This window comes from Alternaria atra (genome assembly GCF_907166805.1).
Source record: "Alternaria atra isolate CS162 genome assembly, contig: 22, whole genome shotgun sequence".
NCBI lineage: Eukaryota > Fungi > Ascomycota > Dothideomycetes > Pleosporales > Pleosporaceae > Alternaria > Alternaria atra.
Genome location: NW_025091320.1, coordinates 973,099 through 989,666, shown reverse-complemented (window position 1 = coordinate 989,666; position 16,568 = coordinate 973,099). Strand labels below are relative to the sequence as shown.

General features: G+C 50.5%; 6 protein-coding genes across 6 annotated transcripts; 4 read left to right on the top strand and 2 right to left on the bottom strand.

Moving 5' to 3' along the window:
• Positions 1-449: 449 nt before the first annotated feature.
• On the bottom strand, positions 450-2,336 carry ALTATR162_LOCUS3083 (uncharacterized protein; the record flags this gene model as incomplete). The annotated part of the gene is made up of 4 exons (XM_043310689.1): positions 450-937; positions 987-2,007; positions 2,061-2,167; positions 2,219-2,336. The coding sequence occupies 4 exons, from the start codon at positions 2,334-2,336 to the stop codon at positions 450-452; spliced, it is 1,734 nt and encodes a 577-aa protein (XP_043166624.1).
• Positions 2,337-4,477: 2,141 nt separating this feature from the next.
• ALTATR162_LOCUS3082 (uncharacterized protein) lies at positions 4,478-5,203 on the top strand (the record flags this gene model as incomplete). The annotated part of the gene is made up of 1 exon (XM_043310688.1): positions 4,478-5,203. One exon carries the CDS (start codon positions 4,478-4,480, stop codon positions 5,201-5,203), a length of 726 nt encoding a protein of 241 aa, XP_043166623.1.
• A 2,502-nt stretch (positions 5,204-7,705) lies between these two features.
• On the top strand, positions 7,706-8,247 carry ALTATR162_LOCUS3081 (uncharacterized protein; the record flags this gene model as incomplete). The annotated part of the gene is made up of 3 exons (XM_043310687.1): positions 7,706-7,772; positions 7,824-7,938; positions 7,995-8,247. 3 exons carry the CDS (start codon positions 7,706-7,708, stop codon positions 8,245-8,247), a joined length of 435 nt encoding a protein of 144 aa, XP_043166622.1.
• A 288-nt stretch (positions 8,248-8,535) lies between these two features.
• ALTATR162_LOCUS3080 (uncharacterized protein) lies at positions 8,536-11,279 on the bottom strand (the record flags this gene model as incomplete). Its single annotated transcript, XM_043310686.1, has 4 exons — positions 8,536-10,995; positions 11,043-11,094; positions 11,142-11,160; positions 11,210-11,279. 4 exons carry the CDS (start codon positions 11,277-11,279, stop codon positions 8,536-8,538), a joined length of 2,601 nt encoding a protein of 866 aa, XP_043166621.1.
• An 839-nt stretch (positions 11,280-12,118) lies between these two features.
• ALTATR162_LOCUS3079 (uncharacterized protein) lies at positions 12,119-13,074 on the top strand (the record flags this gene model as incomplete). The annotated part of the gene is made up of 3 exons (XM_043310685.1): positions 12,119-12,542; positions 12,593-12,829; positions 12,887-13,074. The coding sequence occupies 3 exons, from the start codon at positions 12,119-12,121 to the stop codon at positions 13,072-13,074; spliced, it is 849 nt and encodes a 282-aa protein (XP_043166620.1).
• A 1,280-nt stretch (positions 13,075-14,354) lies between these two features.
• ALTATR162_LOCUS3078 (uncharacterized protein) lies at positions 14,355-15,636 on the top strand (the record flags this gene model as incomplete). Its single annotated transcript, XM_043310684.1, has 3 exons — positions 14,355-14,768; positions 14,835-15,489; positions 15,542-15,636. The coding sequence occupies 3 exons, from the start codon at positions 14,355-14,357 to the stop codon at positions 15,634-15,636; spliced, it is 1,164 nt and encodes a 387-aa protein (XP_043166619.1).
• Positions 15,637-16,568: the final 932 nt, after the last annotated feature.

The window sequence follows — 16,568 nt, the reverse complement described above, 5'->3', positions numbered from 1 at the left end:
AGGAGAAGTGAACGTCAGAGGTTGGGGAATTGAGTCTCAGGTTGATCGGCGTTCGTCAGGGTTCATGCTCGTTACCACCAGAGAGAAAGGAAGAGGAGTGTCCTCCGAGTGAGCACTCATGGATGATGTAGGGATAGATCTGACTAGGAGACTGGTGTGCGGACGAATGCGTGGAATTCAACGTTGGTCTATATTGTGCATATTTAAACGAGTGACTAAAGCAAAATAGATGATAGACAGTGAACCATGTGTGTATGATACAAGCCTGGAGATGAGCGATTCATCCAACGTCCTAGTCCAATGCCTGCGCTTCCATTCTGCGTACGGCCTTTGCTTGACTTGAGCGCGTACTGATCTCTCCAACTTCCTCTTGGAAAGCCGTCCACCAGACATATGGCTGAGCAATACTCTGGCGGGCAACCGGTCGAAACCCTCAATTCCGCACCATTCTACTGGCGCAAGTTGGCCTTCTCATGAGCATAGTCCTCTGCGAATCGAATGGCCTGCAGCTTCTGCGCGTAATCTGCAGCCTCAACCTGGGAGTTTGACCTAAACGTAGCGTCGCTATCTCTAGCCTGGTTGTTCCACCTGTACAGCTCTGGGCCGGGGCCCATAGACACTGGACGAGAGAAGCGGTTGTGCTGGTAGACTGAGTTGCGCTTGGCGTCCACCCTTGTGTTGTTGGGGAGTGGTTCGTGGATAGATAGTACGCGAATCTCTGCAGGCTCAGCTTCCTCGATCGGGGGGATCTTCTTGTAGCGATAGAAAGCATCGAGGGCAGGAATGGACAAGCCATGAACCACGATTGAGAAAATGACAAGGAAGTAGACGACGGGAATCATCGCGGCGACTAGGTTCTCTTCCTCCTCGGTGGAAGCTTCACCGGGCTTGGGGAATAGATGACGAGTGTGCTCGACGTAGAAGACAGCTCCGATACCTGAGACACGTTAGCTTCCTGCATTTCATGGACATGAAGTTTTACTTACCGATGGGCCCGAAGTACCCCATGAACAACGCTTCCTTCCAATCCTTAACACATGCAGGCATGACCTTGTACACCATGAAGATCGCAGGAATTCTGCGGAATGCAAGTATGAGGAAGCCGAGGATCATGAGCCTTCCAACGCTGATACCGGTGACTTCCGGCAGCTGAAATTCAGCCCAAGGGATGATGGTTCCAATATACATAAAGCCGCCGAAGTTGAGGATGACGTCGAAGCAGCTGTTAACTTCGTCGTGGCGCTTCTCCGTTTCCTCCAGGTAGATGCCGTTCCAGTTCATTGCGTTACCAGCAACGAAGCAAGCGAGGAGATCGTCTGTACCAAGCGCACCGCAAATACCAATGAGGAAGAGACCGACTGCCATGGGCCAGAGCAGAAGACTCTCGGAGTCGATCCACTTCTTGCGGAGGGAGAACTTGATAGCGAACATGCTGCCAACGCCAACCAGCGCACCGATCGCAACAGACATGAGGATGATGTACAACCAACCTTCGACAATCCATTGCTCCATAGCCATAGGGACACCACCTCCTAGACGGCCAACCCCTTCCTCGCTACGTTTGGAAAGCAAACCAACTGCGCGATGGGCGATCTCCTTCACGCCCTCTACACCTGGCTTCAACTTGACACCTTCGAGATCAGCATGACGAATAAGGTATGTGGCCAGGAGTAGGAACGGGAACCCAAATCCATCGTTGGCTCCAGCTTCGGATGAGATGATCTCTCGTAACGCGCGGGGGACGAATTTGTCTGCAAAGGGACCTTTGGCTACAGCCTGTGATAAGATGGGATCAGTGCAGGTAACGCAGGATCCAATTACCAGCGCAGCCAAGAATGAAAGCTTCGGAATGGTGACCAGGATGCATAAGCTTGTGCAGATCCACATAATTGTCATGACGGGAAGTAGGAGGATAGTCATCTCTTTCCAACGACCTTGCTGGTACTTGGCAGGAAGCTGGAATCCGGCAATGACCAGCTGCACACCAATCACGATGCGGCACATGCCCTTCAATATGTTCAGCAACGTTCGCGATCAAGCTTTGTATAATTTGTGCTCACCAGTGTGATCGCCTCCCGCTGACCCTCAGCGGCAGAACCCCATTTCTCGGCATCCAGGAACCTAGCAGCTATCGGACCCAGGATTATACCGACTATAACAGCAGGCACTGAAGAGAATCAGTAAGGATTTCTCGAACCGTCGAGAACTGTTGACTTACATGCTTCACCCAGGTACCAGACTTGCTTAATCTTGACTGAAAGAAAGCCATAGCAAATGATGAAAGTGCCCAGAATTGCAACGACAACGTTGAGCTCGCTAACATCGAGGGTAGGCATTGTGAAAATATCGGATACCCGGAAGTACGGAAAAGACGGAAGAGAAGATCTAATAGGGATGCATGCGCCGAAGGAACGAGTAAGAAGATTGGACAAAAGGGATGAGGAATGAAGAACGAAGACGACCAGCGAGTGCAAGAAACTGTAAATAGCAGGCCAGCCGTATTTACGAGTCGATTAAAACCAGTATAAGCAAGTACAAAAGATATGGAGAATGAGAGATTTCCGGGACTGGTTCGGCGAGAATGGCGAGCGCAGTGATGGTTGGGAATGCCAGTCTCGATTTCCAAGTTCTTGGGTGCCACGCCTTGTTACTTCATATCTTTACACGCGTCACGGACATAATGCACTTCGTTGACTTGAAACAGCAGCCGCCAGGACGTTCTTGGCTTAGCAGCCACTCCCGCCATTAGGAGGCTTACAACCGAAGCCAAGCGGTGAATTAACTATCGCGGATGGAGCCAAGGTCAGCTGTAGCGCTAGCTTCGAACACGACGTGTGGGACTTTCCGCCTTAAGGCTCGCTTCAACCCTGTATGTTACACCTATGGATGTGGAGGAAACAATGAAGGTTGAGACATGGGAACTGTGTTGTGACAGGCTGACCTTGTATGCCGTGATAGGCGTAAATGAGGAACACTAAACAGCACAGATTCTTTTGTCCGGCTCTGTGGATTGCGACTCGGTAAGCGTCTCAACACGACAGCGTCGACATGTCTTGTCGAGTCTGACGGAGATTGGTGGCCCTGGAGAGTTTACTTGCCAAGTCCGCCAAGTCCGCTGCGCCAAATACAGAACAAGCCCTGCTTGGCGATGAAGCGACATCCAGTAGTGATGATGTGCATTGCCTCAAGCCAGTTGAAGAGCCCCCTTGCAGATCTTCGTCCTGAAGCTGTGGCATTTTGATCGACACAAGGCTTGGAGACGCGTCCGCTCGAGCATAAGCAGTAATCGTCACCTATCGCGGCTGTGGGAGATTGTGAGCGTCACCTGGCATTTTAATTTTATCCATATCGCGCGATAGGCCCAGCTGGAAGAAGTACCCGGAATTGTTGGCAGTAGTCGGCGGCATTTGTATCTCTCGGTTGCCGCGGTACACATTGTGCGAGTGATGATCGCTCGACGCAGATGGTGACTCCGTGTACACAAAGACACAGCCAAGTGCGTTAACACCTTCGAGTAATATGTAATACCATGACTGTTTGGTGTGGTCTTATGGTGTTAGATTGTGGGTCGTACTGCGAAGCATCTGTTGCCGTATTGCCGAGTTATTCCAATAGCGTAGCGATAGCATCCAGCCACTCTCGAGACAGCTGTCTGAAGCTGTCGGCGGAATGCATCCCACCCAGTTGCTGACGATACTCGCTGGGAATCGTCTCAACGTGGAGCAACGACATTGTTCGACGTCTGAAGAAACTTCATTATTCAGTGCTGTCAGTGAGCTCCTTTCGAATTGCACCGACCTTACCGGAGCCGATATGGTACCTGGAAACAGGTCGATAGCACACACTGGTTGGCACCTGATTGAGTACGTACGTCCCGCAGCTGCTCGGTTGCGCGGCTGCATGGGCCGCGTATGTCTGGCAGCTAGGTATTTCAAACAGGTCCTTCAGCAATATTGTGACCTTCCCACGTCTTCCTATGACTGAATGTTGTCTTTGTCGTCAGGAGCGCGTGGATGCTAATACGTGGAGTGTGGTGTGCGCAGCTATCGAATGGTAGTAACCGTAAGCTATGACGGCATCTCGCCTAAGTGGGCCCGCCCGCATCCAGCTCTGCACCAGTCATTTTTCCTTCATCTGTCCAAAGGCTCATCTCAGCCTCCCTCTTTGCTGCCTTAGCTGAACTCTATCGCACCAGTTCGTTTTCCATTATCGGTAATGAGGCTGTGCGGCATATTATGTTGTTCTTGTGTGTTGATGAGCACTAGTCCGTAGTAGGAGATAAAGAGGTGCATATGAACCTCACATAAGGCGTCCCAGGCAACGAGCGGGGCTGGGCAAGGCATACGGCCGACATGTTTAACACGATGCCAACTTGACAGATGTACTTATACTGTGCGTACCAGCGTCAGTTCTGAGGGGCCTAAATTCACACATTCTGTCTATTACCAATACTTCATCAACTCCAGCCCAACACATTATGTCTACGAGGACTGAAGCCTCCGCCAACATGTCCATAGCATCGGAAACAGCGTTGGAAGAACCTAATAAGCCCATGATGCCTCCTTCATCTCATTGCCTCACCCTTCAAGTGGACTTTGCCTGGTCAAAATTTCGCAACACAATAGCTTCTAAAGGCCCTGATGGACAGCTGACGCCACTTTACATCCAACATTTCCGCCCCACAAAGCCACAATTGCGCTTCGAGCGTGCAAACGATCACAACACCATCGCCAAAGGTACCATTCACAGTTTCTCGATCAGTGGAGACTGTATAATTCACGGCCAGGAACTCATCTTGAAGCCGTTGAAGCGATGGAAAACTGAGTACAACTACCTCTCGCACGCGCTCGATGGCACACCTGTTTCTTGGATAGCCAACAGCAGTCTGAAAGTCTGGGACTACGTGTGCGTAAACTCTATTACCCAAGAACCTATCGCAAAGTTCAGTGTCAATTTGTGGGCGCTGAAACAAGTCGGAAACTTCTACTTTGAGAAGAGGGAAAATGGGGTTCCAGAGAGCTTGAGAGACGAAGTTGTAATCACGGGACTTACTTTGCTATATGTCATGACGATGAGGATGAACAATCCGGTGCATCTGCTAGGTGCAGCATTCGCGAAGCCAGGGAAGGCCGAGGGGGATGGGGCTCAGGCGACGGTATTACAGGATGTTAGGGAGACGAATGGTAAATTAAAGAGTACATGAGGGGAATTTGATGGTGGCGCATCGCATGCAGTTGATACTGCGAAGCCGAGTGTGGGACGAGTTCAGTTTAAGTTATACCCAATAGATATTTTTGAGCGTCTTACCAATTTGCCAGACAGCGACAGGTGACTTCTGAATGATTGACGGTGTGTTGTTATTGACATAATGATGATGCTGCATACATATCGCAAGGGGCATACACTCAGGATCGATGGTGGTCTGGTACGTTGTCGTTGGCACTACTCTCATAGTTGCCACTTAAGCTGTCGCGCTCTCCGGGCCGCCTATATATTGACGCCTCCCTAGGTAGACGAGGTATATCGTGGTGTCATGCTGACAATCCAGCAGTACGACGTTGTAGTTGAACACAACTCTTCAACAAGAGGATGACTTCTTCATGTTACTTCTGATTGGGTGGGCGGATCTTTCCAACTTTGCAGCGCAGCCCACGCCACGATCAAGGGTCGCACTATAATCTCACCCCATCCGTACCTCGCTCCATATGCATCGATTCCAGTCTCGTTAGCACACACATGAAGCACAGGACGCATACTTATACATCAGACAAGCCTGTATTAGTGATGACACGACCGCGTCATTGCCCAAACAGAAAGGCGGATGTGAGAAGCCAGACACTTCGAAGGTCGATGGTCTTTCGCGCCATCAATTTCAGCATATGGCAACCCTTGAGGCGATTACATATAAATTCCTCACTCGATGCTCCAACTCTCGAACGATTGTTGCAGATCCCTTGCGACGCCAGGTCGGATGAAGATCCATTCTCTGTTAGTGAGTACCACCACGCTTCTTCTCTAACGCGATGTGTTGCTAACCCGCCGGTCGCACAACAGCCATTTCACAGGAAGACTTCTTAACGCTACTTCAAACACATCCGCTACGAAACGCGAAAGCATGTGCTGGCTATCTGAAAGACAGAATACGTGCGGCTCTGCACCGATCACAAATTTACCCTCAGGATGAACGCTTGGAGGAATACCAGCATTTCTTCAAGACCGTCTTCTTCCCACGATTATTGGTCGTAATTGAACGCATAGCTGCCGCCAAAGACGGTGCGCTCCCAGTACTCGATCTTTGCGTATATGTCAAGCTTGACAGTTTGCACGGATACTTTCCATTCCTCTGTAACGAGGACCATCAACACGCAAATCGTCGGATCGATATCATCTTGGAAAGCACTCTAAAATCATTACAAAAATATCGCATAGTTAAGAGCAAACGTGACGTTGATGCACAAGCACGACAGCCAGATGCGGCTTACCTTTGTCAGTCCATTCGTCGCTTCTATACCCATTACGACTTTTGCGACCACGAGTTTACGTCCGATCCATACCCTCGAATAAAGCGAGGATGTGTACGTGTGAACACTGCAGTGGCCCTCGATCTTCTACAGAGGCATGCCTTCACTGAGACTAAGCTCAGCGTGTACTGAGTTGTGGGTAAGAAACTTCCAAGGGAGCTGGCTGATATGGTCTTGAGATATGTGCTGCATAGTCAAGGTCTACCAGAAGAGCCTGGAATCTTTGATCGATCTGGGAAAGCAGTTATTGAATGCGGAGAAGCATCTATAGGAATCTCACGAACTGGGATCCTCTCATGCGGACATTGACGTAGCCGTCACCTAGTTGACATGGCAAGCTGTAACCACTCCCCGTCCGATCAAGAATCGAAGAATCGTGCGCAGGATATGATGGAGATGTGGGCTGTGCCGGCGCCGTCAAAAGTAGTATTGAACGTGGCTAGGCTCGAATTACCTGGTCATGTCAGGCATGAGTTGCAGAGTCCAGATGTGGTGGTGTTGTGTGAGAGCAAGCGAGAGTTTCCGATCTTGAAGATAGATACGTGACTAGAGGAGACTAAGAAGTTTGAAGGCAATTGGATTTGAGGGCGAGTTGTTCAAAGGTCTCGCGACTAGGATGATACTGAAGGGATTGATCACTTTGGCGTTCATTGGCCATTATTCACCATCGTTTCGTTAGAAGAACATAAGAGCATTGTCATAGATGGAAAAGCATCAATAGTAATCGACGCGCATCAATTCGAGGCAAAGACAGAGACAACATGAGAAGGAGCGCTGATGTCATACCCCGTGTTCACGCGTTAAGCGACCACGCGTTATAAACGATCTCCTGCAAAACCAACTGCAAAACTAACTGCAAATTTTGGCCATCATAATTCTCGTCGCATCGCCATTCAGATGGTTCATCGACAAGAGGTGGAATAAAGATGAGAAACTCTCGCGATCCACATCGGTAGCCGCGCTTCATCATGACATCAAGAACGAGACTAGTGTGGGTACCTGCATGTGATGATGGCATATGGCCTATGCTACCACCAGCTACAAAACACCCCCTCATCTCATACCCCACCTGCATTCTCATATATTCATCTTCCAACTGAAACAATCTACAACTTAAAAATTTCGTAACTTAAAAGCTTCAAGCTTCTTAGTGCTTTCCAAACCAACCTACAATACTTATCAAGATGCCTCGCATGGTCGCACCCCCTCCCTCTGGAGAGTTCCAGATCGTTCTCAGCAGGCCATTCTCCGGTGAGTTCTTCGAGTCTGCTATGTAGAGTCTCTCACTGACGTGATATATAGGCGCACCGACGCACATGATCGAGGTCATCGGCGAGCCCAACCGCTCAGCCAGCATCCGCATGTCCAACTACAACGGCGGCGCCAAGTCATCAGAGAAGAAGGGCGATGTACCACAGTACGTCTCTCATAACCTATCCCACTCCAGGCTTCCGTTGCTAACACCCCTGGCAGAGACGACGTCAAGGAGCTCATGTCTCTCATCTCCACACTCCGCGGCTTCCCTTCGCACCCAAGTAAGGACATCTACGGCCTAGACACCAAGGTTGACTTCAACACAATGGAGATTCAGTGGAGCAACCAGGACGACGATGCCGCCATGGATGGTGGAGATCTTGCAGGAGAGCAGAAGGATGACTTCAAGAGGATCGCGGATAGCATTGAGGCGTTGGCGAGGCAGTTTGCCAAGCAGGACTCTGCTGTATAAACGACAAATGCAGAGTCTTAAGTGATGCCTGTACACAGATGTGATGTCATGACCAACAAATGAATGAAATAAATTTACCTTCGTCGCGCTGTTCGTCTTCATGCAACTTGTGAATCTTCCCATGGACGGTTCCCTGGGCTTGACAGTAAAAGGTTCGTTGGATCATGCTTAGAAGCCTAATTCCCTGATAATAAAACTAACGCTATGAGAGTGCTGTTCGAGAGCAAAATTGATGAACATCGAATCATATCCACATCTAATCATGTATCCATTCCCATATAAACACTTCTAGATCTTGTACACGATACCTCCAGAGTACATGATCTTATTTCTCTCGCTAAGCGCTTCAAGTGCTTTCTCAGCTTCGTCTTCCTCAAAGGCTTCGCGTCCACTACCGCCACCGAGTCGTGCGTTTACAGCAGCGACGAGCGGCTCCACATCTGCAGCATCGTTCGCAAACAGTGGACCATCGATGAGCTGACCAAGCGCTGTTTGGAACACCTGCAAACGTGCCGGCGTAATGCCCTGCGATTCCTGCGATTCGGTTTGTGTCGCGGGTAGTTGGGACTCGGGGTGTGAAGAGGCGGCGCTGACTTGTGATGATGCGCCAGCGCGGGAAGATTGTGTACGGTTTGCTGTGCGTTGGGTCTTCGGGGTAACATTGTAGAGATCCTCGTTCTCATCGTCTTCTCCGCCGTCTTCTTCGGCTGTAGGGGTGCGTATGGTGCCTGTACGTGTGCTGCGAGTTGATGGTGCGCCGGTGCGGCGAGATTGTGTGGCTTCCTGCTCGTCACCGTCTTCGTCATCATCACCAGATGACTCTCCGTCTGTGGACATGGCGTCTGGGTCACGGACTGTCCGTCTTCGCTTGCGGCGGTCGTCCTCAACAACTTCTTTGAATAACGCGAAACGGAGAATTTGCTCCGCGATTTCTGCATCCTTCTGCTCTACACGCTTTGATAGACGAGCTTTCGCGTGTGCGGTGGAGAGACGGATGAGTGTTTCGAGAGTACGCGCGGTGATGGGGGAAGTACGACGGGTACCAGCATCTAGCTCGTCGTTCCGCAGTGCAGAATAAGTTGCTACAATGTGATCTGCGGCGCCCTTGGTGAGGATAGGCTTCTCGCGTTTAGCGTATTGGATGTACTTCTTGATAAAGGGTATGCTGAGAACCTCAGTCCTTCTGTTTGCGCCACGTCCGACTGTGATTGTGACACCGGAGTGCAACATGGGATTGAACTTCTCGTAAACTTCCGTTGGCCGGTTGGCATCAGCGTCAGTATCTAGGCCAACACCCAAGAGCTGAGCGCCTTCCTCGCGGACTGGCGCGCCCTCCTCAGTGCCAGGCTGGCGGTATCGGTGCATGCGGAGGACGTGCTCGGAAATCTGCCTGTCGCGGGCATCCTCGATGTCGTCTGTGACAACGAAAAGCAAATCGAAACGCGATAGAAGAGAGTCTGGAAGAGCAATGTTGCGATGTGGGTCTTTGTGGATATCGTACTGACCGAAGATGGGGTTGGCAGCTGCGATGACACTGCAACGAGCGTTGAGCGAGGTGTGGATACCAGCTTTGGCGATGGTGACGGTTTGTTGTTCCATGACCTCGTGAATAGCCACACGGTCCACATCAGACATCTTGTCAAACTCATCAATACAGACAACGCCACGATCAGCAAGAACCATAGCACCAGCCTCAAGACGACGCTCGCCTGTCTCCTTGTCTGACGTGACAGCCGCAGTCAGACCAACGCCAGATGAACCACGACCTGTTGTTGCGATCGCAAGTGGAGCGGTGTTCAGCACGAAACGCAAAAGCTGCGATTTGGCAGTCGAGGGATCACCGACCATGAGGATGTTAATGTCTCCTCTGAGATGGGTGCCGTTCTCGAGGTTCTTCTCCTGACCTCCGAGGAGAAGCAGCAGAATCGCCTTCTTGATATAGTCGTGTCCGTAGATAGACGGGGCGAGCGACTGAGACAACAGCTCGAAGACGCGCCTGTTCTTTGAGATCTTGTTGATGTTGCGGATGTCGGTGTCGGTAATTGAAACCTGGGCGATACCACCGCCGGATTTGGAAGAGAGGAGAATAACGTTGTTGGCTAGGATCAATGTACGGAAGGTCGAGCTGCCGGCGCCAGCATTGCGGTTACCGAGTGAGCGGTAGATTCCTACGAGCTGAATGCGGTCGCCGGGCTTGACGCGATCGACCAGATCGTCGTCCAAGATGACATCGACGGAGCGCGGTAGCTGTCCAGCAGGGGCACGCTCAGGCATCTCCTGAATAGAGATGGTCTGGTGGTCGCGGTAGATACAGTAGCCGTACTCTGTGACGAGTGGGTTCCCTTCACCGTCGTCCGTCGGGTAGACGCTGGTGCTCGCAGCACCCGTAGTCATGGTCTGGTCCCTGTACTCGCGCGAATGGAACTTTTGCTTGTTCTCGTTGTAGTGCACGCTCTTGACGACCTTGGGTCGCACGAGCGAGGTCTTGGTGACGATTCCTTCAAGCGACACCATGTGGTTCAGCTGGTTTGAGCCCAACGTACGCGGGTTACATGAGTACTCGCCGAAGCTGCCAATGTATGCGCAATAGTATACCACATCGTCACTTGTCTCGGACTTTGGTCGGTCGGTGAAGGTGCGTACGACGTCTTTGAGCGCCCGGTCGAAGGCTTCTGTGAATTCGAAGGGAGAGTTGAGGAGGCCATCGGCAAGCTCCCGGTTGTGTGAGCGGATCTCGTCTATGCTGACCTATACACAATAAGTATGCGCATCATCCTCTGGCCTATTCCACCTACTGTGAGTCTCCGCAACCCTCGATTGAGCATCACCAGTATGTCTGGTCGGTAGCTGAAGCGGTCAGTAGGCGCTCTATCAAGCAGGTGATTTCAGCATACCTTCGCCTAGAGACATCGTCTGCATGATGGTTAGTGTTAATACTGTCTTGAAGGTCCGCCTCAAATACCTGGGTCGAGAAACTCTTGCGCAAGTCGCACGCGTCTGCGCACCTCCTCGTCCCTGATCACCTCGGCCATGCTGTATTATGTAACCTCTGGATTAGAAACAGATTAATCACTGCAAAAAGTAACTCGATACAGCGTAAGCGAGGGTATTCGAAGCGGGTATCAGAACGGGTGTATTGTTTGTGCTGTTGCCGTGGTAAACGCTTCGAGGGGCACCAGTTTCGCGACATCAATTCGCGTTGACGCTAGTCTCTTTCCGTCACGCGTCCCGCCCATTAACCATCCTCTTTCGGCCTGACAGCAATCAGCCATATCTAGAGCTGTGGTGCTTCTGACTCTCGTTTGTTCTGTTTGTACTTCATCCACGTCTGTATCTATTCGTCTGTTTGAACTAAGCACATTCCGCTATCTTTTGCAAACAGCCCTGCCAATCTCCCCACGATGAGAAGATACGATGGTAATAACAGCTTCACAGCTTCGCCTTTGCAGACTCTCATAAACACTTCTCACGGCCCATATTAGCCCTTACCTTGTACCTCTATCTTGACGCATCGCAAATACAGCATGTGGAGCGCTTGCAGAAGGGTCTTAGCCGGAAATGTCCATCTCCATGTCGGTCGACGTCACCTAAACATGTTTCCGACCGAGCTACTATCGCCTGTCTGACATACTTTGTCAATATGGTATGTGGCAGATCTAGAGCGACTCGCCAATCCGTAGTCACTGCCGGATCACGTCCGCTTAACACCGTGAGCTCCCTTCAACGGACCCTGACGTAATGACAATGGCCGAGCTTGACGTCGTTGATCTCCAAGTATATGAGCAGCAGCTAGAACGTTTAAAAGAAGTCCATCGCAGCGTTTACACCTCATTTTTCATCCCTCCCCGCATCTCATCCTAGTAATACCAAAATGGCACCCCGTGTTTTCCTTATTACCGGATGCTCTACTGGCTTTGGCGAAGAATTCGTCAAGGTTGTTTTGCAGAAAGGCGACTACGTCGTCGCAACTGCACGCAACTCTTCCAAGATATCCTTCGATGGTGCCAATGATTCCAACAGTCTGCTCGTGGATCTTGATGTAACGAAGAGAGAATCTATCGACAAGGCCTTTGATGCGGCTATCAAAAAATTCGGGAAAGTTGATGTGGTTTGCAACAATGCCGGGTACGGTCTCAACGGACCTTTCGAGACGTTGTCGGAAAACCAGATCAGACAGCAAATGGAGATCAACTTCTTCGGTCTAATCGATGTGACAAGGAAGGCCATGGAGACTATGCGCGACTTGAAGACCGGAGGTGTAATTCAGCAGGTAACCTCTATTGGCGGTCAGATTGGTAAGTCAGATGTCTCCTCGGTACTTGTAATAGCAGCTGATGGATGCTAGGTGTCCCTAACTTCTCTATCTACTGCGCCAGCAAATGGGCAGTCGAAGGATTCACAGAGGCCATCTCCAAGGAAGTGAAGCCTGAATGGGGGATCAAGTTCACTTGCATTGAACCCGGTGGCTTCCGCACCGACTGGTCAGGTCGCAGTATGGACTTTGGCGAGATATTGAACCCGGCATACGCAGACGTCGATCCAAAGAAGCAGGCTCAAGGGCGCCATGGCTCACAAGCAGGAGGTACATCATGGTGGATTCGCTGTATATATCGAACGGATGCTGACTGATTTCTCACAGATCCCGCTAAGGGCGCCAAGGTCTTCTACGACTTAGCAGTCATGGATGATCCGCCTATGCGATGCGTAGTTGGCACCGACGCGTATAGCCTCATCAACAAGAAGCTGGATACATACAACGACAGCGTCAAGAAATTTGAGAAATGGAGTAACAGCACCGACGTCGAAGGCTACAAAGCACCCAACTAGCTGTTTGCAAGCAACAGCCAGGATGGAAGAAAAAAAACCGAAAAAGCAGGTAGATGAACGTGTAGTTCTTGCGCGGAGCCTTTACACGACCTACAACCAATAATGAGATCCATCACAATCAACTTCAGCGTGCTTGCAGGTTCCCGTGCTGGCCTTCAGTTTCTTTTACCGACACTACAGCAACAACCGCCAGACTTCCATTGTCGCTAACGTACTGATAAGTACAGCTTTGTACCAGTGGGGGGCATGGTGTTAGGCATCGACTGTTGAATGCAGAGTGGCAGACAGCGGCTACAATATGGCCTACTGTCACACAGCTGCGATGTTGTGGCTGTTGCCACGTTGCGCCCGATCAGAAGGTTCTACTCAGTTCCGGTATGTGTCGACGCGACCACATAGCAAACTAACGAAGATCAGCGGTGTCATCATTGAGTACTTGGAACCTCCATGTGGCGCCGCCAGCATCGCGGAGTAGATGAAACATTGGCGTTCGTTTGGCTGCAACAATGGCCATTGGATCTGGTCGCGTAACGTTCCACTCAAGCCCCGGTACCATAAAGAGTAACGACTCGAGAATAGTTCGAATACCGTGTACCCAATACCGAAGATCCAGACAAAATTCGATCACTGACATCACTAGTACTACTCGAACGGCACATTCGCCAACGGTGCTGCAGAGTCGTTGTAGCGTCGGCACTTCACGCATCCGACTATGTATACAACCTACGAATATCGCGTTCTTAGAGCTAATAGGTCTGCTTTATTCTAACGGGCGTAAGCTCGGCGATGTCACACGACTCTCTTCATGAGCTGGATCTCGGACGGGGTACTGTTATCAGCCTAGCTTCTACTTGCTGCCACTCCACTCACCGCTGTATATACGAGGCTGAGATTCGGGCGCTTGAGTAGAGCATCTGACTCTCTCTTAACCCTTGGGGTTACGTCGCATGATGGAGTTATGAGCTTTCCACAGAATAAAAGGCGGACATAGGGGCTTATACGAGAGTACTCCTGGCCAATCCCCGCACACCTTGTACAAATCTTACTGCTACCCTAGTCACGAGAACTCCAATTCTTACAGTGAATCCTACCGCTGGTCATAGGCCTTGGTGTTGGTCGTGTATTGTGGATGCAAACGAATGCTGCCGTCGACTCCAAGTGACAGTTCGCGACTCCTGACGTATTTCATCTTCTACTTGTATAAGTTTTTCGATCGATTCTGTACCTTTCCCATACACTCATCTAATCTCATGCTCCTTGCTACTACTCACTCTCTAATCATGAAGGGCTTTGGCACCACCATGCAAGACTCGGGCCCAGCAAGGCTCACCACTGCATTACTTACTGCGCTACTCATCACCAGCGCTACTTTTCTCCCATTTCTAGCTCAGAACACTGCCGCAAACCCAGTTCCGGCGCCACGACCGCTGCCTCACGCAGAACCAAATCCAGACCCGCAAGCTGGTGGCCCAGCCGAAGATGGTTTGTTTCCAGATCCGGAACCATGTAGTGGTAATTGCTCATGGATCCACGATCCTAGTATTCTGTATGAAGATGAAAAATACTGGCGTTTCTCGACCAGTGGCAACATCGCCATTGCAACTGCGCCTTCACTGGGAGGCCCTTGGCGCTATCAGGGCGCTTTGTTGCACAACGGTACCAGTATAATGGTTCATCCAGATCAAGATATCTGGGTATGTCTACCCCTTGATAATACTTGACATCGATCTATCAAGCGCCTTCCTGACAGACACGGATAGGCACCTTCGGTGATGAAGCGGGGCGATACCTACTACTGCCACTACTCCGTATCCAGGATCGGCCTTCAGAACTCGTCCATTGGTGTGGCGGCCTCGCTTTCCCTCGAGCCAGGCACTTGGCAAGACCATGGCGATATTGGCCTTCCCCTATCCCATAAGTACAATCTTATCGACCCCTTTGTCTACCAAGAAACGCCCAAGGATCCAATTTACTTCACATTCGGCTCTTTCTGGGACGACATCTTCCAAGTCGAGCTTTTCCCGCACGACGACCTTCTGGCCTTTGGCAGGTGGGCCGATGGGAACAACCGTATCAACAACTTGGTGCACAACAGCTCTATCCCGGCTACTGTTGCTGAAGGCGCTATCATGCATAAAGAAAAGGACTTCTATTATATGTTCTACAGTGTTGGATGGTGCTGCAACAAGCCATCGAATAAAGACGGTCTCGCCGAAGAAGGTCAAGTATACCACGTCGTCGTCTGCCGCTCGGAAGCCCCAACCGGACCTTTCTACGATCAGGAGGGCAAGAGCTGTCTCGAAGAAAACGGTGGTACAACGATCCTCGCCAGTCACGGGGATATTTATGCGCCTGGTGGGCAAGGTGTAATGGTACACCCTGACAATGGGAGGACGGTGATGTATTATCACTATGGTGAGTGGAAGATGGAATGTGATACATCTAGCCCGAGCTGACATCGATGCAGTTCGCCCGAGTGTGGGCTATGAGACCGATCAGTTTTTCTTTGGATACAATTACCTCGACTGGCAAGACGGCTGGCCGGTTGTGGTTGTTGCTTGATTGACCAGTGTGTCTCAACAACTTTCGCCATCTATCCTCGTTTACTGCATGCAATACACCGGCTGACATGTATCTTAATACTGCTTATTGCAAGCTTGCGTTCTTATATCTGCACTTTGGTTTCGTTCCTTGGGATGACACTCCCATAGTTCACGCGTTGCGAACTGACGACTAAGATTGTCCTGAAAGCAACGTCTGTCAGGCTTTGTTATGGATTTGTGTCGGTGGAACATCAAGTTACGACTATAGCTCTAGTCATGACTCTTTATCATTGATTTGTATTATACTCGGGTTCATGACTTGTGGGCAGCATCTAGTGGATCTTTGTTGTAGTTATGAAACATACGTCTTGTTTAGTAGCCCCATAACCAACCCTGAGGTGTCGTCAGAAGTGATGTCTCTGCGTATGCCTGCAGAAACCACAGTACCATAACAAATGATCGAAAAGCTGCACATACAGTCGCTCCAAACTTAGCACACGAGTATATCGACCGGACCACACAAGCAGCAGCTTTTAATCACATCTTGTCAAAGCTTGCAGTCCAAAACAAACTTTTCATCCAGATACGCGCCGCATTTTCGGCCTTTTCGCCAATAACGCTGCACGTATGCGCTTAGTCTCGGAAGGTGGCTGGTGGCAGGAAGCAACCGGGAGGAAATCATAATCTCAATGGTTGTGAAGCGAATTATGAACTTGACTTTAGTATTTGCTTATTATATCATGAGCTTCTTGCAAAGCCCCTCATATGTCTGACTGCACGTGTCGGGTTGGTCTCGGAATCTCACGATCCGAAGATTGTAGCCTCAGCCGCGATGGATGGTTGATCAAGGTGCATGATGGCTATTTCTGAACAAGGCTAGGCACCGGTGACGTCACCAATCGGTCCCTCCGGCTGAAATCACACCATGCCTATTTACCTGCCAAGTACTCC